Source organism: Oryx dammah, unplaced genomic scaffold, assembly GCF_014754425.2.
Source record: "Oryx dammah isolate SB20612 unplaced genomic scaffold, SCBI_Odam_1.1 HiC_scaffold_5, whole genome shotgun sequence".
In the NCBI taxonomy this organism is placed as follows: domain Eukaryota; kingdom Metazoa; phylum Chordata; class Mammalia; order Artiodactyla; family Bovidae; genus Oryx; species Oryx dammah.
Window position 1 is genome coordinate 102,417,069 of NW_024070189.1, and position 27,943 is coordinate 102,445,011.

The 27,943-nt window shown below is 50.6% G+C and overlaps 2 protein-coding genes across 5 annotated transcripts in view; one reads left to right on the forward strand and one right to left on the reverse strand.

Annotated features, from left to right (window-relative positions):
* Positions 1-20: 20 nt before the first annotated feature.
* IL12RB1 (interleukin 12 receptor subunit beta 1) lies at positions 21-18,018 on the reverse strand. Of its 2 annotated transcripts, XM_040241104.1 has the most exons (16): positions 17,657-18,018; positions 16,493-16,555; positions 15,463-15,580; positions 14,897-15,066; positions 13,538-13,677; positions 13,095-13,128; positions 12,243-12,365; positions 11,403-11,485; positions 10,324-10,561; positions 6,900-7,067; positions 6,082-6,219; positions 5,552-5,707; positions 3,827-3,961; positions 2,567-2,672; positions 2,180-2,261; positions 21-1,438 (listed from the first exon to the last, which is right to left on the reverse strand). In XM_040241104.1, exons 1-16 carry the CDS (start codon positions 17,715-17,717, stop codon positions 1,061-1,063), a joined length of 2,193 nt encoding a protein of 730 aa, XP_040097038.1. In that variant the 5' UTR covers positions 17,718-18,018; the 3' UTR covers positions 21-1,060. The 2 variants fall into 2 exon arrangements, with proteins under 2 accessions (XP_040097038.1, XP_040097037.1); XM_040241103.1 differs by lacking the exon at positions 17,657-18,018 and having other exon boundaries at positions 16,493-17,110.
* Positions 18,019-26,552: 8,534 nt separating this feature from the next.
* The window catches only part of MAST3 (microtubule associated serine/threonine kinase 3), a 41,493-nt gene continuing 40,102 nt past the window's right edge, over positions 26,553-27,943 (forward strand). For 2 of the 3 annotated variants that reach the window (XM_040241092.1, XM_040241087.1), the window contains exon 1: positions 26,580-26,633. In XM_040241092.1, coding sequence (XP_040097026.1) covers positions 26,595-26,633 — 39 coding nt within the window. In that variant the 5' untranslated portion in view covers positions 26,580-26,594. Of the gene's footprint in view, positions 26,634-27,943 lie in introns of all 3 variants that reach the window. The other variant, XM_040241088.1, reaches the window with a different exon arrangement.

A 27,943-nucleotide genomic window follows, 5' to 3' on the forward strand; every position in this document is an offset into this window, starting at 1 on the left:
CAAACCTAGTGAAAGCTCTTTTTATCTAAACCTTTAAAATGACTGGAAAACTAAAACTTAATTCCCATTCATGACTGCATTGCAGTCTTTTGCTAATGCAATAATCTCTATCTTCCTAAAGATGTTGTGGCTTATAGCAAGGTAGTTTCTTCCTCTCCACCCTAAGTTTACTGGGTTTTCTCCTTGGTTTTCAGTTTTTCATTTTCTCCTACAATAACTTCATAGTTCCCTTTCAATTTTTCCAGTTCTAGGCAAAGCAGCTCTATTTCTGGATTTTCTGGGGTAGCAGCTCCCGAGTGGTGCTTAAAAAAAAAAAAAAATCCAAAGCACTATTAGGTTTCTCTGGTTCTTCGTATATGTCCAGGACCCCCAACTTTTCCAAGTACCTCTGGAACTGCTCAGCAGTTTTGTAATGAGATATAGTGACAGCAGCAGCGACCTCCCCATTTTATTATTTATTTATTTTATATTTTCACCCCCACTTTTCTGCAGCCAGGGAGGGACCATCACCTCCCTCAGAATGTTTAGCCTTCTTTCCCCCACATCTGGGTCATCCAAGCCTGGAGACCCTGCAGTGCAACAGAGAATTCAGCACCCATATTCCCCATTCAGACAGGATGCCCAGCCCAGGATCTGGGATCAGCCTGAGCCTCTTTGGGCCCCCTTCAGTCTATCCCACACCCACTCAACAGGCCAACCACAGCGCCCTGCTCCATGGATGCCAGGTCCTGGCTCTGGGCAGCAACTTCCGTTTCAAGGTGGTTTGTAAGGTTCCCACCATAGGATTGTGGCAGCTGGTGCTGGGCAGAGTCAGCGTCTATGGAGGGCAGCGGCTCCAAAGCCTGGGGAGTGAGGATGGAGTCTGAGCCACTCCGCCTGGATTAGAGTCTTGCGTGTGTCCTGTGGCCGCAGGCCAGCCACTAGCCCTCTCTGAACCTCACTGAGGCTCACTAAAATAGGTCAATAGGACAGCCATATCATTCAAGGGCATCACGTGAGTGTCTGGAAAAAACAGGTTGAGTGTGCAGTAAACAATAGCCAGCCATCCTGGCGGCAGTCGTCAGTCTTCTCTGTAAGAGGAGGCAGCTGTTCCTGTTTCTCCCTGGGAACCGAACCTAGGGGCCTGCCTCAGGCCGCCCAGGAGCAGCAGTGGGGATCTAGCCACCTGGGCAAGGCTGTCCTCCACCAGACCGTCCTGCCAGCCAGGCCTCAGAGCCCCAGCCTCAGGGCGTCCTTGCATCTGCTTCCTGTCCTTCAAGGGCAGCTCTGTGTCCAGGGCTGGCTTAGGGGCACGCAGAGGCAGCTCCATCTTCTCCTTGAGAGTCCCAAGTGTGCCCATGTCAGCTCCCTCGCCTTTTTCCCAGGATATATTCACCATCAGGGCCTCGTGTGGAGACACCTCCTCTGGGAAGTCTGCTGGGCTGGTCCACTGCCAAACCTGGAGTAGGAGGGCGGGGTCAAGGCTGTGGGCGGGGCCTTATTTCTCATCCACACAAGGATGGACTGGACCAGGTCCCTTCTGGCTAAATTCTCTAAAATCCTGAGGCCAATTCAAGGATCAGTAGGAAGAGCTCCCCATTTCTCTTTGGAAAACTGTCTCTCTTCCTCTGACGACTGATGTGGTTGGGCAGGGCAGTAGCCCCAGGCTGCTGCTTGCCATCGGCGTGTGGTCCTGGCCCAGTCAATCAGAGCATTCCAGCCCCCTGGTTCCAGTGATAGGCTCACGGATGTGCATGTGACCCAAGCTGGGCCAATCAGTGATGGCCCAGAATTTTGCTGCAGTTTGAAAAAGGGATACCCTGTGTCCGCAAGAAGCAGGCTGAACCTGCCTGGAAAAGAAGACCGCAGGGAAGCTAGCACCCCAGAGAGATGGAGTCCCAGTTCCTGGATCCAGCCATGCCTGAAGCCCACAACCTTAGAATTTTTTTTTCCATCAGGTTATGTTGTGAAGTCACTTGAGTTCTGTTTCTGCTACTAGGAAACAATCCACATGAGGGTCACTTTGGTTTCTATTTGTCTATAAAATAGGGTAGTTTTTTTTTTTTTTTTTTTTTTGAGTCCTTGCACCAATGGTTTGGAAAGAATAAAATGAGTTAATGCATGGCCATGACTCTTCAGAGCGCTAATCCAGATATGGACCCAATAAACAAGACCTGGAATTAGAAAGAGGGGCCCTTACCTGCTTCCCATGGCTGCCAGAGAACTTGATGGCAGTGCTGGCACCAGGTGTGGGCAGGGGTGGGCACAGGTGCCTTACAGCCCTGGAGAGAGAGGGGAACTGGCCAGTGCTTCTGTTTGTTCTTACTTTTAAATTGTTCTGATTTATTTTTTTCATCTCCATTAGGTTACAATAAGGGGAGTGAAGATGTGGCTGAGGGGTCAGAGCAGAAGGAAACTGACAGGCCCAGGTTGAAATTCCAGCACTGTTGGATGCCCTGGGCCTGACTATCTGGGCCTCAGTTTCCTCATTTTGAAAGTGGACATAAAAACCTATTTGGGGTTAACAGTTATTATTATTCATACTATCACTATTACAGATCATCTCAGGGGAGGGGGTGCAAGTTACCTGTTCAAGCTGAGGTACCCAAAGATTCCCAGGAGAAGGATGCTCACGAAACTCCCCAAAGATGCGAGGAAGATGGACAAGTCGGACAACTCAGAAACCTGGACTTCTAGGAGCAGAAGAGCCTGGGCTGAGGGAGACACACCTTCTGCCTCTCGTTGAGGGGGACACTGACAGGGGTGGGCCCTCCATCCACTCACTGCTGACCTTGGCGCAATGCGAGCCGCTCCGAGCCTCAGTTTCCTCCTCTGGGAAGTGGGGCCCGGTCTGCCCTGTGACTGTGGGATAAAGCCCTGCACACACTAAGTGCTCAGGACACCGTAGCGCCAATCACCCGCAGGTGGGGCTCGTGCGGTTGCCCCCCTGGACCCAGACCTGCCCACCACACACCTAGTCTGACTCACTGCTTCTGTTATAACCAGATTCCACTGCGAGGACAACAGGTAGGGACTATGGCAAGAACAGGTCCCCAAATCTCCCACTTCCACATGCCCCAAGACAACAGAGCCCACCGACTTCCTTATGCTTGTGATGAGAGATGTTCATTCATGTTTATTCATTCCCTCAATAAATACCCACCCCTGCTCTCTCCCTCTCCCCAGTAGCTCCAAGGCTGGGGGAGGCAGAGCCCAGAAAGACACCCCCACCTGCTCCCAAGGTGTCAGGCCAGGTAGGCGGGGCAATCACAGCTGGAGGGGAGGGGGATGCCCCAGGAGGAAACCTGGAAGGCTTCCTGAAGGAGAGGGCATTTGAGCTGAGTTATGAAGGAGGAGTAGGAGTTTGACAAGGAGACCAAACATTCCAGGCAGAGGTCTGCAAGGGCAAGAACATGGGAGTGTGAGAGAAGATTTATGGGAAGAAGATACAGCAGAGGAAGCTGGTGAAGGAGGTGGGAGCAGGTCAGCCTGTGACTTGCTTCTGAGGGAGATTCATGGGGAGCAATGGAAATTTGGAGGGTCAGGGCAGAAATGCTTGTTGATGTGGGATGTGGGGCAATGCATGCTGGGTGAGTACAGGGTGCACCTCCCACCCTCCTCCAATCAGGCTTCCCTGGGGGCTCAGATGGTAAAGCATCTGCCTGCAGTGCAGGAGACCCATGTCCTATCCCAGGGTTGGGAAGATCCCGTGGAGAAGGAAATGGCAACCCACTCCAGGATTCTTGCCTGGAGAATCCCATGGACAGAGGAGCCCGGCAGGCTACAGTCCATGGGGCTGCAAAGAGTTGGACAAGACTGAGAGACTGTCACTCACCCCCTCACTCACCGATGGTGAAATGCAGGGGCTGGCTCCAGGCGCCCCTCCACTTGGCTGTGTCTGCGCGAACCTGCACCTTGTAAGCTGTGCCAGCCCGCAGGCCTTGGAGGGTGACCTGGGTCTCTGTGGGCTTCACGTGCAGCTCTGTGAACGGGAAGCAGCCGTGAGTCCCCAGACCCCCTTTATTCTGGGCTCTACCCTGGGAGGTGAGGATGGGGGTGGGCACTCACAGAAATTTTGTGGAAAACTCTTCCCTAAATGCACCCATTCACCTCAAGTTTATTTGGAAAAATATTCTTCATCAAAATCTTCAGCAAATGATGCTGTTTTTCTCAAATTCTGACCAGTATGCCCTTCCCCCACTCCTAGCCCATCTCTGCCAGCCACATGTGCCTTCTCCTCAGAGCTCCCTAAAGGCATCAGGTCCCATCGTCAACCTCAGGGCCTTTGCACTGACTCCCTGGCCATGTCTACCCTTTCCCCGGATGACTACATGGTTTCCTCCCTCACCTCTCCCATCTTTCAGGTCAGGGTCAGGGTTACCTTTGTCTAAGTTGTCCCCCCCCCCGCCAGTGTCCCCAGCACCTCAGCACACAGTAGGACCTCAACAAGTGTTTGTGGAATGGGCTGACTTTAAAAAAAAAAGCACCTTATAAAAATCTTTAAAATGAGAATACAGTTGGTGGTGGTTGTCCAGAAGAAAAAAATTCCTAGAACCCTAAATCTGTATTCTTTGTAAATATCCAAAAGGACTATTCTTCAAAAGAAATTTCAGGGAAGTCAGTACATTTGGCCAAATGGGCAATTGGTGCATGAATCTTCAGCAATTTGGCTTTTGGCAAATCAGTTTTCAGCAAGTGGGGCTGTTTCTGGCTGTGCCAGAATGCGTCACCAACTCCCATTAGGCTTTATTTATCCCCTCTAAATCTACCTATTGGAGATGCAACAGATGCATGTTCCATCCCTGGGTGGGGAAGATCCCCTGGATTAGGAAATGGCAACCCACTCCAGTACTTTTGCCTGGAGAATCCCATGGACGGAGGAGCCTGGCAGGCTACATACAGAGTCGGACACAACCGAGCGACTGACGGTGCATGCATGAGTGCACACACTCCCTCCAAACATCACAGGGTGGCCAGACTGGCGGCAGGATGTCTATGTCTGAATCTGGAGAGTCCCCATCCCCCCACCCCCCACCCCCATCCCCCGACCCCCCTCTCCTCCCCCTGGCATCATGCCTTGCCCTGTGCTGGGCTTGTGCAGAGAAGGCAGGAAGTAAAGCCACGGTCTTGCTAGCCTAGCCTGTTGCTGCAAGAAATGGATGGATGAGGCTGTATCTGCAAGGCTGTGCTAACCAGTGGGAGAATGAGGCTCCCAGTGCAGGAAATGACAGGAAGATCCAGCCTTGGTGAGACCTGCCCTGTACATCCTCATTTCTTTCCCTCTTATGGGGCAGGAAGGGGCACCTGAGTTCAAATCCAGACTTGCTTAACCTTTGGGCAGCTGAATCCCTCTGCAGGCCTCAGTTTCCCCATCTGTGGAATGGGGACAGTCATTCCTGCTCCATGGGAGTTGCCGTCAGGGCCAATCAAATGATGAGTTCAACTCTATCAGTTTATGGGTGAGGAAACCAAGGCCCAGAGAGGGACAGTGAAGTGCCCAGGGTCACACAGCAAGGCAGACTCCAGCCCAGACCCCTTCCTCCCCCAGCCAGGCCCATGCTGCCTCACCTACCAGATGCTTGGTTGCTGTCCTCCTCCTGGCAGTGCACAACGTACTCCTTCAGGACACCAGGGCAGGCGCTCAGCAGAGATGGCGTCCAGTCCACAGACACCGAATCCTGGCTGAGCTTCCTGACTGACACGTGCTGTGGGCTTCCGGCCTCTGAGGCTGCAATCACACCATCGCCACGGTCATTTCCAAGGGTGCTGGCTCAGCATGTTCTGCCTGCCCAGCTGGTACCGTCCAGAGACCCAGGGAGCCATGACCACCAAGTCAAGTGGGCCTGGGTTCCAATCCTCGCTGCACTACTCTGGTACCATCACTTCCCTGACCAGGGATTGAACCCACACCCCCTGCAGTAGAAGCAGAATCTTAACCACTGAACCACCAGGATGTCCTGACTGAGCTGACTTCTAAGTGTCTGGCTCTTGGCCAGCACCCGATAGGAGTAGGTGCCTCTAGATGGTATTCCCCATGCCTTACACCCGAGGACCGCTGCTGAGCCCCCAGAGGAGGCCACCCTGCAGGACTGGGCCACTCACCATTGCCTCCAAAATGGTAGGTGGATAAGACTGTAGACCATGAGGTTAGCTTCTCCGGGTGTGCAGAGGCAAAGATGGTGATGCGGTAACACGCCTTCTGTGCCAGTGCCCCAGATTCTTGGCTCCAGCTGTGAGTTGCTGGAAGGATTAGCAAGGGTCAGGCCAGTAAATAGATTGTGTCCCCACCTTTGCACCTGTGGCATCTACCAGGAACTTTCAGAGCACTCCTACTCATGCCTCAAAACCCTTGCACCAATGTGCCTTCCTCCAGGATTCCTTCGTTTTGCCCTCTCCCAAAGCATCCCCACCTTCTCCAGCACAGCTCTTACTCCATGGTGCCAGGGGTGTCTGTGTCCTGCCTGTCTCCCCTGGCTGGAAGCTCTTGGAGGGCCAGGCTACGACTGAGGATTTGGGGGGACCCGGCAAGAACAGGGCAGAGAGCAAGAGGCTGCCTAGGCCATTCAGCACCCCCTCTTTCCCTCCAGAGGCCTCATTAATTTGCCACTAGCATCTTGCTAGTTGCCACCTTTCCTGGCACCAGTGAGTGTTTAACAAACACCCTGGGACGTGAGACTCATTTCCTGCCAGGGTGCAACCTGCCCAGGGCTGAGCCCTGGCAAACCAGGGTTGCAGCAGGAAACTCCAGACTTGCATGAGTAGGAGGGTCTGCCAGGTCTTGGCCTGTCCCCAATTCTGTGTGACCTTGAGCAAGTAGCGAGACCTCTCTGGGCCTCAGGTACCCCACATGGAGGATGCCTGTAAGTTTGAGTTGACTGGGAGCTCTAATGGAGGATGCAGGGTAACCAAAACTACTGTACCCATTCCAGCAGCGTCTGGGTCTTGGGGTGCCGTCACGATGCAGGTGGCAAGGTTCTCCTCCTGGCCCTGGAGCTGCCACTCAATGCAGTACCTCATTCCCTGGGCCCGGGCTGGCCAATGTATGGTGGTCCCGTTGGCTCCGGCACTGATATTCAGAAGCCCTGGTTCTGGAAGAAAACAAGGGAGGCACATCAGACCAGCGATCTTATGCCCCGCCCCCACCCACCCACCCGAGGCTCAGAGCCCCATCCCACTCTCCTGACAAACTCTAACCCCCAGGGGGCCGGGAGTGTTTGTGTCTGACTCTGTCTCCCCACGCTGGGGGCTGCCGAGTTGAGGGCTGAGCACCAAGGGGACAGCACGGCCGTTTGAATGAATCGAGTCCTCCCCCAGCCTGACGACGGGTTCTCTGCCAGGATGCCTACCATCAGAGTTCCCTATGCTGCCACTTCTACCCTGCCACGCTGGTAAGCAGACGCTCCAGCAGATGCCTGGCCGCCCACCGCCCGCCTCGCGCTGAGGCAGTGGGTGGCCTGGTTGGGGAGGGGCCTCCTCGTCGGACCAGCGCTCAGAGGACACACCCTCTCAGCCCTCTTGGGCTCATCTCTGTCACTCCCTACAACAAGGGTATCAGCACCAAGCTGAGGGGTGGGTACTGCTTCCAGTTCTAGAGAGAACAGCTATCATTGATTGAGTTCTGACTGTATGCATCAGGCCAGGGCTGTTTTACAGTCACCATGATCAATGATATAAATCATATCAGTATCATGCCACATCATATCAAATTATATCAATGATATGAAAACTGAGGCCCAAAGACAGAGAGCCACCAGCTCAAGGTCACATAGCAAGGCCATGGCTCAAACCAGACAAGGAACTGACAGACTCCCTGATGTGCCACCCTGGCAAGTGGCTGCATCTGTTTGAGCCTCAGTCATCCCATCTCTGAAATGGGCATCATGGTAACCACCCTACTGGGTGCTCAGCAAGATCATGAGTAAGGTGAAACAATCAAGGCACTTATCTCAGGCATGAAATTTAAGGAGGTGTCAAAGAATTCGGTTATCAGTATCAATGCTCTTTTAATGCAATATTTTTTAAAAATAGAAATGAATGGAAAAATATGTACTGAGTACTATTCAGGGTTGCCAAACAATGGAAACAGCTTAAATGTTCATCAGTGGAAAAACAGATAAAGGAAATGTGGCCTGTCCACAGCAAAATATTTCTCAGCCATAAAAAAGAATGAAGCATGACACGCGATACAATGTGGTTGAATCTTGGAGACGTCAGGCTGAGTGAAAGAAACCAGACACAAAAGATCACAAAGCATGTGATCAGTTTCTATGAAAAAGCCCATGAAAATCCACAGAGACAGAAAGGAGAGCAGTGATAATCAGAGGCTGGGGGAGGGGATGGGAAGGCACTGCTAATGGGGACAGGGTCACCTTTTGGGGGTGATGGAATGTCCTGGAACTAGATGAGGTGAAACGCTGTGAATGTGATTAGTGCACCAAAGCGTGCTTGTTAACATGGTTCATTCTGACATGTGAACCTTTCCTCAATAAAATATGTGTATATACATACACATAAATCTTGATTTTTTAAATTTTAGATTTATTTTTTATTGGGGTAATGCTGGTTTATACTGGAGACGGCAATGGCACCCCACTCCAGTACTCTTGCCTGGAAAATCCTATGGACGGAGAAGCTTGGTAGGCTGCAGTCCATGGGGTCGCTAAGAGTCGGATACGACTGAGCGACTTCATTTTCACTTTTCACTTTCATGCATTGGAGAAGGAAATGGCAACCCACTCCAGTGTTCTTGCCTGGAGAATCCCAGGGACGGGGGAGCCTGGTGGGCTGCTGTCTATGGGGTCGCACAGAGTCGGACACGACTGAAGCGACTTAGCAGCAGCAGCAGCAGCTGGTTTATAATATATGTTTCATGAGTACAACATTATATTTCAACTTCTGAATACCCTACTGTGTGCTCACCGTAGAAAATTTAGTTTCCATCTGTCACCATAGAGCTGATCCGCTTTACCTCTCCCCTCCCCCGTCTCTTTCCCTCTGGTAACCACTACTCTTTTCTCTGCCTATGTGTTTGTTTTGGTTTGTCCATTTATTTATTTGGTTAGTCAGTTAGTTTGGTTTGTTGGTTGGTTTTTATATTCCACATCTGAGAGGAATTATAGCGTATCTGTCTTTCTCCATCTGACTTATTTCACTAAGGATAATACCCTCAAGGCCCATGCCTGCCGTCACAAATGCCAACATTTCACTCTTTTCACGGCTGAGCAGTTTTCTACTGTATACGTGCGCTACGTCTTTTTGCTCCATTGATGATCATTTAGGATGTTCCCATATCTTGGCTATTGTGAATAACACCACAATGAACATAGGGGTGCATATATTGTTTCCAATTATGTTTTTCTTTTCTCTGGATAAATACACAGAATTGCTGGATCATATAGCTCAGATGGTAAAGAATCTGCCTGCAATGTAGGAGACCTGGGTTTGATCCCTGGCTTTGGAAGATCCTCTGGAGAAGGGAATAACTACCCACTCCAGTATTTTTGTCTGAAGAATTCCATGGACAGAGGAGCCTGGCAGGTCCATGGGGTCGCAAAGAGTAGGACACGACTGAGCAACTAACACTTTCACTTTTCACGGTAGTTCTAGTCTTAATTTTTTGAGGAATCTACATACTGTTTTCCCTAGTGGCTGCACCAACTTACATTCCTACCAACAGTGTGCAAGGATTCCTTTTTATCCACGTCATCGCCATTTATTTTTTCATGATATGTAAATATATGTATATATTTAATATATGTATGTGCCTGCGTGCACGCTAAGCCGCTTCAGCTGTGGCCGACTCTGTGACCCTATGGACCATAGCCTCCCAGGCTCCTCTGTCCATGGGATTCTCCTGGCAAGAATACTGCAGTGGGTTGCCATGCTCTCTTCTAGGGGATCTTCCCGACCCAGGGATCGAACCTGCATTGGCAAGCAGGTTCTTTACCACTAGCACCACCTGGAAAGCCCTTAATATATGTATGCCTGTATATAAAGTGAACAAATTGCCTAGATTTTAAATGAAGACAGGATCAACCCTGTTCTTGTACAACCCTGCCTCATTTGACACTCTGATCCTGCCCCTGGTCCCAATAAAACTTTATTTACAAAAACAAACATTTGACCTGAGCTGTAGTGTGCCCATGAGATTATTTTTTGAACTATTACATTATAACACTATGCCTTTTTAAAAACACTATGCATTTTTGATTACTAAGTTTTGATACGCTCCTAAATTAGACACCCTCTTAAATTTTTGTGCTTCACTTGCCTCACCTAGTCTAGCTGAGGTTCAGAGTATGTGCTCAGCTCCAAGGAGCCCTCCCACCACCCAGCCAAAGGCACCTGAGTGGATGCAGGCAGGAATGTGCCATGTCTGATTGGGGCCGAGGCCAAAGCGATTCCGGGAAACGATGGCCAGATCGTAGGCAGCACCCGAGAGGACGAGCTTTCTCTTCAGGCGCAGAGTCTTCTTGGCCCTGGTCTTACATGGGCAGGACAGCATGTGGAGATGGATGTTGTAGGTCACCTCCATGCCAGAGTCAGGCCCAAGGCAGCCTTCCGGAAGCTCCAGTTGGGGCAGCTGTTATGAGTGTGAGAGATGGTTTTCTGGGGACCTGAACATGCTCCTTGTCCCCATGGGTTGACATCAGGATTCAGCCCATGAACACAGACTCATCCACAGGCCCAGGTGATGACTTGAGCAAAAATTTACAAACTAGTGAACCTCAACGCTGGCAAGACTGTTGGGAAACTGTCACATTCACTGATTGTTGGTCTGGGCGAAGGGGGAAATAATTTGCCAAAACCCACTAAAAGCCAGGAAAAAAAAAAGTCTCCATCTTTGAATCCAATTACCTCAAGTCTGGAAACTTTTTCTAAGAAAAAGGATTCAACTTATAGGAAACCTAGGAAGAGAAGGAGCTTCCCTATAACTTTACTGTGACAGGTCACTGGGGATCTGGCTGAATCAATTATGGTGAAATCAGGGGTTGAAACATATGTTTTTGCCCTTGACTCAGACAGGAGACTTTCCCTCTGTACCTCGGTTTCCTTCTCTGTAAAATAGGTACATTTGACTTACATATTTAATGAGTTGTTTGGGGGACTTCACAGAAATTATCTCCCATCCAGACCAACTACAGTCAACTACTTCCTGGCCTCCCAGCTTCCACCTGAGCCCCCCACAATTTATTCTCCCGATGGCCACCACAGGGAGCCTGCAAACTTCTGAGTCCAGCCATATTCCTCAGCTCACACACTTACCATGGCTCCCCATTACCTTCAGATTTCAACCTACAGTCTTTCCGGTCTCAGTCACCTTCACGGTTCATCTCCCTGAGCTTTACACATTTCCACTCTAGCCTCTGGTTTCCTTCTCTCTCTTCCCAGGCTAGCCCACAGCCCAATGACAACCCTGTTACCTGCTCATGCAAGGTCACCTGCCTCCTCCCATCTGGGCGAAGCTGCTCTGCTGAGAACCTCACCTCAGCCTGTGGAGGGGTTTCTGCAATGAGACAGCAAGACGGTGACACTGAGGGTGGTGCCCTTGCTCACAACCTCCTGCAGACTCTGGATGGAGACATGGGGCCTTTTCCCTCCCTCCCATGAAACACGGGATTCCGTGGGTTACATAGTTTTCAGAATCTGCAAACATGGAGATCCACCTCATGAGGGTGAATATACTTGATGCAATTGGCTAAAAATGGTTCAAATGGTCAATTTCATATCATGTCCTTTTTTAAAATACTACAGATTTTTTTTAGACAAATCTGGAAACGACTGGAGCTGTTTCCCAGCAGATACACTCTTGGGCTGGCAGGAGGAAGCTCCAGTTCAAAGAGTGGGGGCCAAATATTGACAGTCACCCCATCGCTCCCTTGCACCCCCACCTTGGGCTATATCTCCACTCTGGAACTGCCCAGGCTCCAGCTTCCTGTGTTGTTTGGGAAAATCCATCTTCACAACACAGCTACATGCACCCATCAACTTCCTGTTCAGCTTTCAGAGAACAAACCCCACCAAACTAACTGGAAGGAGAGAAGGACTGAGAAATGTTTTCTTTTTAGATTACGGATTGGCTGCATTTTATAAAGTGAAACTCGTTCACTGCCCTGTCACCTGGCACCAATTTTCCCTAATTTCTCCTGCCACCTTATTTCTAACACCCATCACCTTATTGCTAACACTCACCACCTTACTTCTGATCCCACTACCATCTTTTGGATGCTTGTCTCCCTTCCTGTGGCCCAGGGTTTTCTCACCAGGGGGGATGCACACAGGGCTACTCCAACTGCTCCAGGGACCTCCGGGGACCCCTGGCCCCAGACGCCGCCGCAGCTGGAATTCCTGGGCCATGTCCATCTCCAAGGGGCAGAGGCATGACTCTGAGGAAAAGCAGAACAGACTTCAGGCCAAGGGGCTGTCCCACAGCCAGGAGTACCCGGAGCTTGGGAGGGTCACTTAGCCACCACGTACTTAAGCGCCAACTGTATGTGCACTTATTGAGCATCAACGGTGTCCATGCACTTATTGAGTGCCAACTGTGTTCATGCATTTATTGAAAGGTAACTGCGTGCCAGACCCTGGGGACAAGGAGGGTCAGAATAGGCCAGGTCCTGTGCTCTGGTGCCTCAAGGATCACCCACTTCTTACACTGTCTGGGCTTTGAGTCTCAGCAATACCATTCCTTGGGATGTGACCTTGGCCTTATTGGGCTTCTGAAGCCCAAGCCTGTGTTTCCTCCCCTGTGAACTGGGAATCATCCAATATTGAACTACAAGGGGGCACAGACAAGTCTACAAAGAATTTAGCACTGGGCCTACGACACAGTGGGGGCTTCTCCAGCAGCTCAGCAGTAAGGAGTCTGCCTGCAATGCAGGAACTGCAGGAGATGCAGGTTTGATCCCTGAGTTGGGAAGATCCCATGGCGGAGGGCTTGGCAATCCACCCAGTATTCTTGCCTGGAGAATCCCATGGATGGAGGAGCCTGGTGGGATACAGTCCATAGGGTCGCAGAGAGTCAGACACAACTGAAGCGACTTAGCACTAGCACACAGTGGGTGCCTAATTAATGCTAACTCGCTGCTGCTGTCATTATTCATTATTATTCTCACCAAAGCCAGCATCATCCTGACGTCCACAGTCACCCTAAAATGAGATCATATTTATACATGATTTTACACTTGGTGTTGAAAATATCAGTTAGCTCTTTTGAAATCTTCAACGATTATTTTGCTAAATGCCACATAGAGCCCTGGATTGGATCTGGGAACCGCGAGAGGACATCCTCGGAAAAGCAAATGAAGGATTTCCATGGTGACCCTGTGCTTAGGAATGCGCCTTCTAACTCAGGGGATGCAGGTTCAATCCCTGGTTTGTGTGAGCAAGGGCAGTCATAATCAGATCTTCAAGTCAGAGACAAACCCCAGAGGCTGACTATGGGGCAAGAGTGGAGGCCAGGTGGAAGGGGTGATAGATAGAGACTACAGAGCTGATGGGGGAGATGTGAAGGGGCCCTGTGCCCTGTGCCAACCGCTGATCTGGGGAATAAACTCACCAGCTTCCACGGGCTGCCAGGTGTGCGGTGCCGGAACTGTACCTCGGCACCATCCTGGCGGGCTGGGGTCTCCCACTCCATACGCAGCTTCCCTGCTGACTTGGACACCTTGATGTTTCCTGGGGGAGGGTCGTATTTAACTGGAAGCAGAGGTGGGGTTTGGGGAAGGGAAGCAGGCATGTATGTGAGTTGTTGGTTCTGAAAATCCCAGAAAACCTGCACATGATCCTCCTGGTCCAGAGAAAGCCCCAAGGCCCACCCTAGCAAGACCCCTCTACGCCTGGGGTTCTATGAGTCAGGGTCAAGATTCATACACAGGATCCTGTTAGTAAAAATATCTTTAAAATATTAATACTCATTGCTGGCAAAGCTCTGGTGAGACATACTTCTGTAAATTGCTGATGTGAGAGTAATCAACTGGTTCTATGTTTCTGGAGGACTACTGGGGAACTCTTGCTAACTTTTTTAAACTCACTTCAGGGAGCCTGACCTAAGGAGAGAGATCTGTCACCCTTCCTGTCTTTTGGTCATATGGTGTTTGATTCTGCCTCCCGGCCTTGGCACTTGCTGCCTGGACCACACTTCCCTATCTTTATTCCTGCTGGACCTTTTTCATCCTTCAAAGACTCAGCTTGAACCAGGGGCCTTCCTGACCTGCAGGCAGTATGTCATCATGTGTAACGGCCATGCCCTGTCCATCACCCTACTTGAATCTGGGCTCCATGAAGCAGGGATAGGGTTGGGATTAGGGTGAGGAGAGTGAGGCAGGGTTGTACAAATACAGGGTCAGATCCTCTCTTTATTTAAAATCTTGATATTTTGTTTGTCATGACTTCGTGTTTTTTTGCATCAATATCGATTTTTTTAAACATTGAATCATGATACCGTTTATCTTGACTACTGAGATTTTTTGCCACCGCCCCTCCCTAAATTTTGTGGCCAAGGAGGGTGCCTCATTCACCCCTCCCTCTTCCCAGCCCTGGGCTCTGACCTCCTTTGGCCTTGTCTGTGTCCTTTGTGACTGAGCGTGGCACACAGTGGCAGCTCAATACATCTAAACCAAGGGTGTGTTGTTGATTAACAAAAACAGATTTTAAAGACCCAACAGGATCTTGGGAGCATTACGGTATCAAGGAGAAACCAGAAGCTACCTAAATGTCCAGCAGTAGGGCATCGGTAAGGGGCCCATCAAAGACTCTGCCAAGTCATAGGGCAGTGTTGGATGGGAAAACAGCTGGCACTATCCAACCCCTTGCCAGAGACCCAGAATCCCCCGCACCCCGGCTCAGGTCTTGGCTTGGGGACCAGAAGCTTCTCTGGGTGAGGAGAGGGTCGTGGGGAGGAGAGCAGGGTGCTGACCCGAGCTGTAGAGGTTCAGGGTAACATTGGGGGACTTCTCTGTCCGGTTGGCGGCCCGGGATTCCACCCAGAGAGTGACATTGTGGAGCACGGATATGCCATCCTGGTCGGAGAACTGCAGCTTGGTGGCCGAGCCTGTGGCAAAGTAGCAACAGCGGCCAGACTGGAGGCTGCAGGAAGGAAGGTGTCGGTGCTGAGTCTCGGCGGCCGCAGTGGATGACGTACATCACATCCCACTGTCCTTTCCTGCCCCTTTCACCTCTCCTCCCCAGCCTGGGGACTTCTCGGGGATCAGCCTGGGACTAAGGGTTTTAGAGGACCCCAGAGTCTCCTAACAAGGCCTGTCACAGAGGGAAGGAAGAAATGAATGGGTGGATAAGTGAATAGAAGTATGAGTCAGTGAGAGGGCGAGGATGAAGGAAGGACAGAGGGGTCCTAACCGCTGCCCAAACTGGGTACCCACCTTGCTGAGCGCCCACAACACAGAGTCCCAGCTGAGGCCCAGGAAGGGGCACAGATCCTGAGAGCAGAGGCGGGGGTTGCGGAGCAAAGGGTAGGGTCCTCACCAGCATCTGAGGAAGTGGCTGACTCCAGCTGCAGGGCCCTCATACTCCCAGGAACATTCATAACCAGCGCTGCTGAACACCCGGTAGCAGCTCAGGGCCCGGGGGCCTGAAGCTGAGCCTGGAGGTTTGAGAACAGGCTACAGTGTCAGGGAGGGGGTGTCCCCAAACTGACACAACTCAGGGAGGTATCTCCGTGACGCTTATGTAACCCAGTAGGACCTCAGCTTAAACACGCTGTGGCTTCCAGCACCTTCCTAACAAGAATCTGCCCTTCCCACCTGTCTCCTGCCATCTCCACTGCACTTCCTGCTCCAGCCACTTCAGCCTCCTCCCTGGTGTTCAAACATATCGGACTCGCTCCTGCCTCGGGGCCTTCGCGTGTGCTGTGCCCTCTGCCTGAAATGCCCTGGCGCCAGATCGTCACATTCCAATTTCTCCTTCAGAGTCACCACCTCAAACACTACGTTATTTGAAGCCGTCCCTTGCCTCTCCGCCTCCCATCCTGCTCTGTTTCTTTCATAGCATATCACACAGGATATGCATTAGTGTGACTGTCGCCCACCCCCTTGCACGAGGCTGTAGCCCCAGGAGGACAGCTGGGTTCGCAGCTGATTCCTTCACATCCAGGACTGTGTCTGCACATAGTAACTGTTCAGTAAATATTTCTTGAACAAAAGAATAGATGAAACCCCTGCCCAGGGGCCGATTAGTGAATTTGTTATAAGCATGAGTGTTCCAGCAATGCTTGTTTCGGGGGAGGCAAAATGTTTAGCAGCTGCTTAACCCCCATGCTGACCAGTCGGGACAGACACAGACACAGTCCTGTGACTCTATTAGGGAGCAGACAAAGCTTACAGAGGTGGGTGACTGCACTGAGTTTGATGAGGACAGGCTGTCAGGATGTCAGGTCAGGGCTCCCAAGACCCCAGTCTTTGGCTGAGCAGGAAGGAGCTAAGGGAGGGACTGCTAGGGAGGAGTCAGTCAGAACCCAGCAGCAGCCCTCCCTCCCACGATGGGGAACTGCCCAGACCTGAGTCTGCATCTGGGTATGGTGGGTTCTGAAAACAGCATCCGATGGTCCTGCAGGCTTCAGCTGCAAAGGCAATGAAGAGGTAATGACAGTCGCAGCCTTTCACTGCAGAGGGAGAGGCGCTCACCCAGGGATCATCCGCACACCTGTCCACTTTCCCATCTATGCACCCTGCACCCATCCATCCAGCTTTCTATCCATCCGGCCATCCTCCCATCCACTTATCTATCCATCCAGTCGTCTATCCGTCTTTCCATCCGCACGTCCATCATCCATCCACCCACCCGCTCACCTATCCATCCATCCATCCACTCATCTATCCATTTACTCACCCATCCACTCATCTGCCCATCCATTCGTCCATCCATTCACCCATCTGCTTCTCAGGCTGCTCCTCTAAAGCAACTCGGTGTCCTCTGCCCCCTCCTTTTTGCTGGGCTCTAGGCCTGCCTGACCTCCAAAAATCCCAAAACCTTGCTGATCTCCAGTTTACAGAGAGGGAAACTGAGGCACAAGGAAGTTATCCAACGTTATGCAACAGCAGAGTCGGGATGAGAGTCCAAACTTGGCTCTTAGAAAGGGCTGAGTCCTTTCCCTTTGGATTCCACAAGATGGAGAGAGAGTATGTATGTTACATACACTAGATACATATCTATTATATACATACCTGCTCTTTATCCCTTCCTTAGCTACTCCTCACTAAACTCCGGCAAGTGGGAAAGATTCAGAGATTTAGCCCACTCCACCCTGGTAGCTCAGCTGGTAAAGAATCTGCCTGCAGTTCAGGAGACCCTGCTTCGATTTCTGGGTCAGGAAGATCCCCTGGAGGAGGGCATGGCAACCCACTCCAGTATTCTTGCCTGGAGAAGCCCCAGCGGCAGCAGAGCCTGGCGGGCTACAGTCCACGGGGTCACAAAGAGTGGGACACGACTGAGTGACTAAGCACAAAGTACAAAAGACAAAATCAAGACCGGAGAGGAAACGCCCAAGTCTGACATTAGAAGTCATAATTACTAATGTCCCATTTGACAGAGGGAAAGACTGAGGCACAAAGACACGGAACCAACCCTGGAACCGAGGCCACTAGCCCTCCACATACACACAACCCCACCAATAAGATCACCCCCAATAAGAAGAGGTGAACTGTCAGGGTAGGGGACTCACCGCCCTGTCTGTGGCACAAGAGGAGAAGGAGGGCAACCAGCCTGAACCCCCATTGTCCCATCCGGTCCTTGAAGAGGGCAGCAGCCCAGATGAACTTCTGTGCTGCCGGTGAGGCCCCAGCCACCAGGTCCTTCCTCACCCAGGAACAAGCTGAAGCTGATAAAGAAAGACTAAAGAGATTAAAAAAAAAAAAAGTTATGAAACAGCCCCTCCCAGGACAAGTCAAAGTGAAAGAGAAACCCAGGAAGTCAGCTTGGGGATGGTGGCCTCATCTAGGCCACAAACCCACCTGAGCCCTAGACCCTGAGCTCGACCCCCTGAGGGTCTGGGGTCTTCTCTGCTGGCTCCAGACGGGAGCCGGACACCAGGTGAGAGCCCCATGGGTGGCCTGGGCCTCTGTGTACTTGGCTAGGTCTCCAGCGCTCTCTGAGAGAAGGCAGTGGCAGCCCACTCCAGTGTTCTTGCCTGGAGAATCCCAGGGACGGGGGAGCCTGGTGGGCTGCCGTCTCTGGGGTCGCACAGAGTCGGACATGACTGAGGTGACTTGGCGGCAGCAGCCAGGCCTCTCTGGCCCACTTCTGAGATCCAGGAGCTCAATGAGAGGCCAGGGGCCTTTGGACGTCAGAGTTCACTCTCCTGAAAAATTGTTATGAAGTGCATTCTGTAGGCTGGACTCCCCCCTCCCCGCCGCCAAATGTCCACCTCATCATTTCCCAAACTCAAACCTCAGGGCACCCTGGGCCCCGTGTCTGAAAAATTTCCTTGTTTCCTTTAGATTCGACTTAGTCTTTTCTCTGTGTCTGTCTCTCGGCCAGAGACAGGGAGGCTGGGGACGGGGGTCGGGGGGTTTGGCTCAGTTTCTGATCTTCTCTCCCTACTGTCAACAAAGGTCCAAAATGTTCACGGAAAAGAGCTGCTTCGTGCTACAAAAAGTGGATAGCACTCCCAAGCAGCATCCTGAGTGGAAAAAGTCAGACCCAGCAGCCCACATGTTGTACAAGTCTGTGTGTATGAAACGTCCAGAAAAGGTAAATCTTCAGAGACAGAAGGTAGGATGATTGCCAGGGGCTGGGGGAGGGGATGAGGAGTGACTGTTCATGGGGATGCGGTTGCCTTTGGGGATGCTGGAAATGTTTTGGAACTAGAGGTGATCATTGTACAATACAGTAAATGTTCTCAGTGCCACTGAATTGTATATATTAACGCAGTTCATTATATGTTGTGTGATTTTCACCTTAAAAAAAAAAAAGCTGTTGCTGTTCTCAGAACCCAGGTGGACAAAAAACAGGATAAGGGTCTCTCTTGGGGAAAAGCCTCTGGGGAAACTGAGGCCCGGGGTGGGTGGGAGGAAGCACTTTTTCTGAGAGCCGGTTCCGAGAGGCAGCTGGGCCAGCCAGGGTCAGGCGCCCAGCAGGCCATGAAGTCAGAGCCACTGGAACAAAGAGGCAGTGTTCCAGGCCTGGCACAGTGGGGACGGAGACCCTGTGATCCTGTACAGAACAGCCTTCACTGGCAGCAGGGCCCAGGCCAGGCCAGGGGCGGAGTAGCTGTGATGTCTGGGGGAGGGGCAGAGACAGAGAGAGAGAAATGAGAGACACAAAGAGAGAGAAATGTGAAGATGGAAGAGACCACTGGAGATGGGGTAAATCAATGGGCCCCCTCTCAATGATCCTGAGACTCTTACCCCAGGTGCCCCATTTCACAGATGGAAAAACTGAGTCCAGAGACACTCAACCTACTCAGGGCCCTGGCTAGAGGTAAAGACATAGATGCAAACCCTGAGGCAGAGTCCCCTACACAGTGGGGCTGAGCTTCCATGAGCAAGGCTCATGCCCTAGGGCTACCTCCTATCCCCAGGAAAGTCAGGCCTCCCAAGCTTCAGCTTCCTCATCTGCAAATGGGCTAGAGTGAGGATAAATGGGGCTTCCCCAGAGGCTCAGCGGTAAAGAGTCCATCTGCTATACAGGAGACACAAGGGACGCGGGTTCCATCCCTGGGTCAGGAAGATGCCCTGGAGAAGAAAGTGGTTACCCACTCCAATATTCTTGCCTGGAAAATCTCGTGGATGGAGGAGCCTGATGGGCAGTAGTCCATGGGGTCACAAAGAGTCAGACACGACTGTGCAACTGAGCACAGGGATAAACAAGGGTTGCTGCCCACCAGACAGCCAGGACGATTTGTCATTCTTTGGGGGCTCTCAGTGATCTCTGCTCTTATCACACCTCTTTCCCATCCCCCCCAAAGTTAGAGCAGCCACTGAGAAAACATCAAGGGTCTGGAGCAGAGCTGGACACAGATGCTCCCAGTTCCTTGGGGATTAGGGGCTGGCTGCAGGAAGGGGTAGAGGTTGGGGGGCTCTGAGGGGGACCAGAGAGGGCTGCCCAAAGAAGGGAAGTCTTAAACTGGCTTTGTAGAGCTAAAGGGCATTCCCAAAAGAGGTCAAAGGAGAGGCAAAAGTCTGGGGGACGCGCTTTGGGGAACACCAAGATGAACTGGCAGGTCTGGGGCTCCACGTGAGAGATGAAGATGGTAGAGTGGACCAGACCCTTGACTGCTGGGCTGAAGGGCTAGGCTTATTCCCAAGGAACTATGGCAGCAGCATGAGCAGGATTCCAGCCACGTGTGAGGTGTTGTTTCTACCCTTATTGAGGTTGCAGTTGGAGGCTCACCCTGAGGTTCACCGCAGCCCACCTTCCCCATGTCAAATCTTTGTACACCCACCTCTCTTGGCCTGCCTGCCACCTACTTCAGGACGCCCTCCCAGCTGCCCCAGAAGCACAGCTGAGATACATCCCCAACGCCGTCCCACTTTCAGATGCCCCACAAACTGAGGAGGGGCAGGAAGGATAGGGTCATAGGCCCCCCCTGCCCAGGAAATGGTAACAGGAGGAACCACAGAACTTCCCCACCCCCTCAGCTTCCGTCTTCTGTGGGGAGGGTGGGTAGTGACCTTTAGCCTGAGAAGAGCTGAACTGCCCTCCATGTGGTCAAGAGATCTGATGCCCTTGAGGGGTATCTAAGGAGGATCTTGAGGGATGAGTAGGAGTTGGCAAGGGAACGATCCATTAGCTCTTGTAACAAACACATTTATTAATAAGAACATTTTTTCACCAATAAGAGCATTTTTCATTCACTCAGCCAGGACTTTCTGATGCCTCCAGAGGATCATTTGAGGATGCTTTAAAGGATACATATTGGTGACCATTTTGTAAGGTATAGAAATATTGAACTAATATATATTATATTATATATGTATATTATATACTGATATAATGCTGTAGGCCAATATTTATTCAATTTTTTAAAAACATTTATTTACTTTGAGGTTAAAGTGTCTGCCTGCAATGTGGGAGACCCGGGTTCGACCCCTGGGTTGGGAAGATCCCCTGGAGAAGGAAATGGCAACCCACTCCAGTATTCTCGCCTGGAGAATCCCATGGATGGAGGAGCCTGGTGGGCTACAGTCCATGGGGTCACAAAGAGTTGGACACGACTGAGTGATTTCACTTCTTCACTTCTTCTGGCTGTGCTGAGTCTTAGTGGGCTTCCCCCTGGCAGACTACAGTCTATGGTGTCACAAAGAGCTACTTAGCAGACACAGGTGTCACTAGTGGTAAAGAACCTGCCTGCCGATGCAGGAGACATAAGACACGTGGATTCGATCCCTGAGTCTGGAAGGTCCCCTGGAGGAGGAAATGGCAACCCACTCCAGGATTCTTGCCTCGAGAATCCCATGGACAGAGGAGCCTGGAGGGCTACAATCCCTGGGGCTGCAGAGTCGGACGCAACTGAGTGACTAAGCGCAGCACGCGATGGGTCTTAGTAGAGGCATGTATGTGTGTGCTAAGTCACTTCAGTCGTGTCTGACTCTTTACAACTTTATGGACTGTAGCCCACCAGGCTCCTCTGTCTGTGGGATTCTGCAGGCAAGAATCCTGGAGTGGGTTGCCATTTCCTCCTCCAGGGAATCTTCCCGACCCAGGGATCGAAGCCGCATCTCTTGCGTCTCCTTCGTTGGCAGGCAGGTTCTTCACCACTAGTCCCACCTGGCGAAGGAGCGGCACGTAGGGTCTTTTTTCAGCTGTAGCATGCGAACTCTTAGCTGCACGTGAGATCTAGCTCCCTGACCAAGGATCGGATCTGGCCACCCTGCATTGGGAGCATGGAGTCTTAGCCACTGGAATCCCCAGGGAAGTCCCTTATTCATTTTTTTAAAAAAGAATACATATAAAGTGTGTGTGTTAGTTGCTCAGTCATGTCTGACTCTTTGCAACCCCATGGGCTGTAGCCCCCCAGGCTCCTCTGTCCACGGGATTTTCCAGACAAGAATACTGGAGTGGGTAGCCATTCTCTTCTCCAGGGGATCTTCCTAACCCAGGGATTGCAGGCAGACTCTTTAGCCTCTGAACTACCAGGGATGCCCATTTACATACACATTATTCACTCCCTGATGCCCCTCATGGAGACATTTGAGGAGGGTTTTGATGAATGTGTAGAAGATTGGAAGAAAAAAAAAAATTTATGTCCATTCGGTAAATGATCTCTGATGTTTCTCAAAGAGAATTTGAAGTGGATTTTGAAGAATAGGTGTTCACTGTGGGAAAATTGCATTGTCAGTCCGTCAGTTTGTCAGTCAACAAATGCTCCCTGTTGCCCACTGAAGTGGGCTTTCGGGAAGGAGTTTTGTGAGGGAGTTCTTCAGAGGGATCAAGGACATTGGGACCTCTCTGGTGGCTTCCCCTCTACTAGCTCCTCATCTGTCCACCCAACCACCTCTGGTACACGAGAGTCACAGGTAGGAAGGCCAGAGGTCCCCAAGCGGCAGGAGGAATTAAACTGCAAGTGGCAGGCATTGTTTTCCTTCTCTACACAAAATTAAGAGAGGCTTCTTTTAACTGTGTTGATGACACCTGGTTCTGCCTTGACCTAACCAATGCCTTTTTCTTACAGAGATGTTTTCTTAAGCTATGTTAATGAAACTATGTAATTGTTTTGGAATCTGCCTTTCTTTATCTGCCTAAGACTAACTTATTTTACTCTTCTCAAATCTTGGGCTGATAACGGCTCAACAAGCCAGTTTTCCTGCCAGTTGTTTTATGGCCGGGGGATGACACACCTCATGTCATCCTATCTTGAAAATACATATTGTTGGAGAGGGGCCTGGTGAAACCCCCTCAACTTTGAGGTGTCTCTCTTATCTGACTAATAGTTTTCTAACAGACATAAATCACCTTGCTAAAAACTATCAATGGGGCACTCTTTCTGTCCACTTCTGATGTCTATGTCAGAAGTTTTCCCTATCTCTATTATAGTTTAATAAAACTTGGCTACACAAAAAGGTTCAAGTAGTCAAGCCTCCTCTCTGACCCTGGATCGAAATCCTCTCTCCTCCAGAGGTCACAAAACCTGGTGTAACACACAGCTCGCAGCAACCTTTCATACAGGGAACCTCTTCACCTCCAGATTCCGGCCAAAGTCCCAGAGAAGATACCGATTGGCTGAAATTGAGTCTCATCTCCATCTTGAACCAATCACAGTGGCTGGATGCAAGACTCTAGGTCACATGTCCACCCCAGCCTGGCCTACAATAGAACTTTTAGGCAGAACTAGCCAGAGACAGCCCACTCCAGTACTCTTGCCTGGCAAATCCCATGGACGGAGGAGTCTGGTAGGCTGCAGTCCACGGGGTCGCTAAGAGTTGGACATGACTGAGTGACTTCACTTTCAGTTTTCACTTTCATGCATTGGAGAAGGAAATGGCAGCCCACTCCAGTGTTCTTGCCTGGAGAATCCCAGGGACAGGGGAGCCTGGTGGGCTGCCGTCTCTGGGGTTGCACAGAGTTGGACACGACTGAAGCGATTTAGCAGCAGCAGCAGCAGCCAGAGACAGAAAGTTGGCTATTTTAGGGCATGAGTTTACTATTACCTAGGTATATGCAAGCTCCAACTGAAGCCCATTTGGTGTAGGGTTGTCAGATAAAATACAAATACCCAGTTGTCACCCCCCAGTAAAATTGGAATCTCAGATAAATGAAAGTGAAAAGTGAAAGTCACGTCCAACTCTTTGGGACCCCAATGGACTATACAGTCCATAGAATTCTCTAAGCCAGAATACTGGAGTGGGTAGCCTTTCTCTTCTCTAGGGTGTCTTCCCAACCCAGGGATCGAACCCAGGTCTCCTGTGTTGCAGATGGATTCTTTACCAACTGAGCCACAATCGAAGCCCAAGAATCCTGGAGTGGGTAAACTATCTCTTCTCTAGCGGATCTTCCTGACCCAGGAATCAAACTGGGTTCTCCTGCATTGCAGGCAGACTCTTTATTAACTGAGTTATCAGGGAATCAGATAAATAATAGAGGGCTTTTTGCATACTTACCTCCCAATTATTGTGCAGAGTAATATACTGAAAAAGTATTCATGGTTTATCTGAAATGAAATGTAACTAGGTGTCTGTAAGAGTTTGGTAGAATTGCCATAACGAAGTATCATAGTCTGAATGATTTCAACAACAGAAATTTTCTTCCTTATAGTTCTAGAGGCTAGAAGTCTAAGATCAAGGTGTTGGTAGGTTTGATTTCTTCCAGGGTCTCTCTCCACAGCTTGAAAATGGCCTCTTTTCCTCCTGTCTTCACATTGTCTTCCCTCATACATATTTGTATTCTCATTTCCTCTTCTTGACTATCTGAGCCCCCAGGGAAGCCCCTAACCTCCTCTTCTTATAAAAATATCAGCCATATTGGATTAGGATCTGCCCATATGACCTCATTTTACTTTACTTCTTCAAAGGCCTTTTCTCCAAATACATTCAGAGGTACTGGGGGATAAGGATTTCAACTTATGAATTTGGGGAGAACACAAATCAACCCCTAACAGTGACTGCTTTGGAAAACAGTTTGGTAGTTTTTTAAAAATATTTAAAAGCAGGGTTACCACGTATGCGTGCTAAGTCCCTTTAGTTGTGCCTTACTCTTTTGTGTGTGTGTGTGTGTGCGCCTTACTCTTTGCGACTCTATGGACCGTAGCCGATAAGGCTTCTCTGTCTGTGGGATTCTCCAGGCAAGAATACTGGTGTGGGTTGCCATGCCCTCCTCCAGGGGATCTTCCTGACTCGGGGATCGAACCTGCGTCTCTTACGTCTCCTGCACTGGCAGGCAGGTTCTTTACCACTAGCATCACCTTGGAAGCGCAAGTGACTATAGTACCCAGGAATTCCACTCCTAGGTATATACCCAAGAGAACTGAAAGCATATTCATGTCCACACAAAAACTTGTAATACAGGTAATACATGAATGTTCACAGCAGCACTCTTCACAAGAAGCAGAAAGTAGAATAACTCAAATATCCATTAATGGATAAATGAATAAACAAAACACTATCCATGCAATAGAACATTATTCATCCCTAAAACGGAAAGGAGTGGGATTTGCTGCAATGGGAATGAATCTTGACAACACTGTGCTGAGCGGAAGAAGTCAGACACAAGAGACCACACGTTGTATGATTCTATTTACGTGAAATGTCCAGAAAGGCAAATTCACAGAGACAGAAAGCCGATTGGTGTTTACCAGGGGCTGAGGGGAGGGAGAGTAGGAGGTGACAGCTCACTAGTGTAGGGGGTCTTTTGGGGTTGATGAAAGTGTTGTGGAGTTAGATAGTGCTACTGATTGCACAACTCTGTGGATATGTCTAAAAACCACAGAATTGTACACTTTAAAAGGGTAAACTTTAGGGTAGGCAAGTTACATGTCAATTTCAACACATGTATTAGAAAGACAAATTTTGTCTTGGAGTCCTGTATTTTTTTTTTTTTTAAACAGGCTTCCCTGGTGGCTCAGTGGTAAAGAATCCACCTGGCAATGCAGGAGACATGGGTTTGATCCCTGTGTCAGGAAGATCCACTGGAGAAGGAAATGGGAACCCACTCCAGTAGTCTTGTCTGGGAAATTCCATGGACAGAGGAGCCTGGCGGACTATAGTCCATAGGGTTGCAGATTGTCAGACACAACTTAGCGACTAAACAACAACAACCTATATTTTTATGTGCTCAGGCTGGCTACCGTAACTTGGTGTGATCTTACAGTACCTCACAGATGATTAGCCAGGTCACCTCCAACCTGAGAATGCACAGTCATGTCAGATGGAACATTAGGGTAAAAGAAGGAATTGCAGCTGCAGAGACAGTGGGAGTTCCAGGCAAAGAGAGAATGTAGATGCCACTTTGGGACTTCAGGCTTTTTCCAGCCTCCTTTTCCCTTCTACAAAGTCATGGGGAACAATTACCATCAGATACCTATGAGGGGAGGTCCTCATGAAGCATTTAGTTGGGTGCTCAGTTGACACTCAGCAAAGGCAGTCATCATCGAAAAAGAAACTGACAACTACAGTGGTTGCTTATTCTTCTAAATAAAGTTTTATTGGGACAAGGGCCAGGATTGGAGTGAGGCAAGCAGTCAGGGTCGTGCAAAGGCATAGTCTGATCCTGTATTTAAAATGTTGATGTCTAGTTCATCATGCATTTTTGCGTTAGCTTTGATTCTTTATTGCTTTTAAAATGTTGTGTATCTTAAGGATTTTGTGTGTGTGTGTGAGTCCTTGTTAAATTTTGCACAGCAGTGAATACCCCACCGACCTCACCTTTGTTGTGTGCCCCAGGCACATGGATCCTGAGCCTCAGTTTCCTCGTTTGCAAAATGGGGATAATTCTCTCTTCTAGGAAGATGTATTGCAAAGTGTTTACTTCTAGGCTCTAGGGGCGGGGCGGGGCCTGGAAGGGCGGGGCAGGCTCTCCCGAAAGGGGCGGGCCTTTCGTAACCAGATCCCGGAGAGGGGCGGGGTCAGGCCTCGTCAGCTGACCTGTTTGGCCAATGGCGCGGGGTGGCGGGGCCTGGATGGCTGAGGCGGGGCCGGGAGCCGGCCGGCAGTGCGGACTAGCGGGCAATGGACGAGCCGAGCCTCCTGCGGCGCCGTGGGCTCCAGGTGAGGCCCCGTGCGAGCGGGCAGAGATCGCTGGTGGGGTGAACCTGCCTGGGTGCGGGATCCGGGCTTGGACGGACCGGGGGGAAGCCGAGGCAGAGGGAGGGGCGCGCTCCGGGGGCTCCCTCTTGTGCACTCACATCTCAAAGTGCTTTTCGCTAGGTGAGAAGAGGGTATCCCCATTTGCCATATGGAGAAACTGAGGCTCCTTGGGGGAAAGGGGCTGAGGGTTTCGCTCTCTCCAGCAGGAGCTCTAATAATACGAGCAACGACAGCCTTTGAGCGCTCATCGTATGTTCATGTCGTTGGTGTTAATCCTTTTACTAGTGATATGTTGTATTAATCTTTTTACTAGGAATATAGTAATATTAATTAATGTGTATTAATACGTGCTTCGTGCCTTCGCAGCGCCATCGCACCCCTGTCTCAGCTCACCCATAAGGCAAGATGGGGAGGCTGGGGCTGTCAGGCAGCCCTTTCATCAGACAAGGAAACTGAGGCTTCAGTCTAAGAAAGTCACAATCCCAAGGTCGCCCAGTGGCATGTAATTTGCCCACCCTTAACCAGCTCTCTGGTGCACCAGCCACTGCCAACTGGCTGTGTGGCCTGGGGTGTGGGGGCAGGGGCGGTGGAAGGCACTCTTGCGTCTCCGGACTTCAGTTTCCCCATTCGCTATAATGGCCCTCCTTTTCTGACCCTTTGCCTCGGGTTTGTGTTGGGGAGGCTGCGCTAGGAGGAGATGAGAAAAAAGGCATCACAGCTAGCAGAGGCTGACATTCCAATGTGGGTGACCTCGGGCAGCAACTCCTTTGATCTCTCTGGACCTCAGTTTCTCCGTCTGTTCAATGGGAATTTAGACAATCTAGCCCTTTCCCTGGAGCTTAGACCACACATGTAGAAGCCACCGGTTGCAAGTGGGGAAACTGGGATTCATCATTTACCCAAAAAACACTTATTGAGTGTCTACTGTAGTCTCCTGGCTCCAAGAGGCAGCGGTGGTGGTGAGGGGTGTTCACCCCTGGAACTGCCCTCCTGGATCTCCCAGCCTGTTGGGGGAGATGAATGCCTGAGCAGCAGTGACCCTGCCGAGGGGTCAGGTGCCATGGGGCACCCTCAGACACCCCTGGAGAAGGTACCTGAACTGATGGTTGCCAGTGGCTTTGGGACAGAGAAGGCAGCCCCTGGTGGCAGGGCAGGGGGTTGGTGTTTGGGGAATGAATGAGGGTGAGAGAAGCCAGAAAGGACAGGGGTAGGGAAATGGGTACTGAAGCTGAGGAGAATGGGGAAAGGCAGGCCTTGAACCTGGCTGCCAG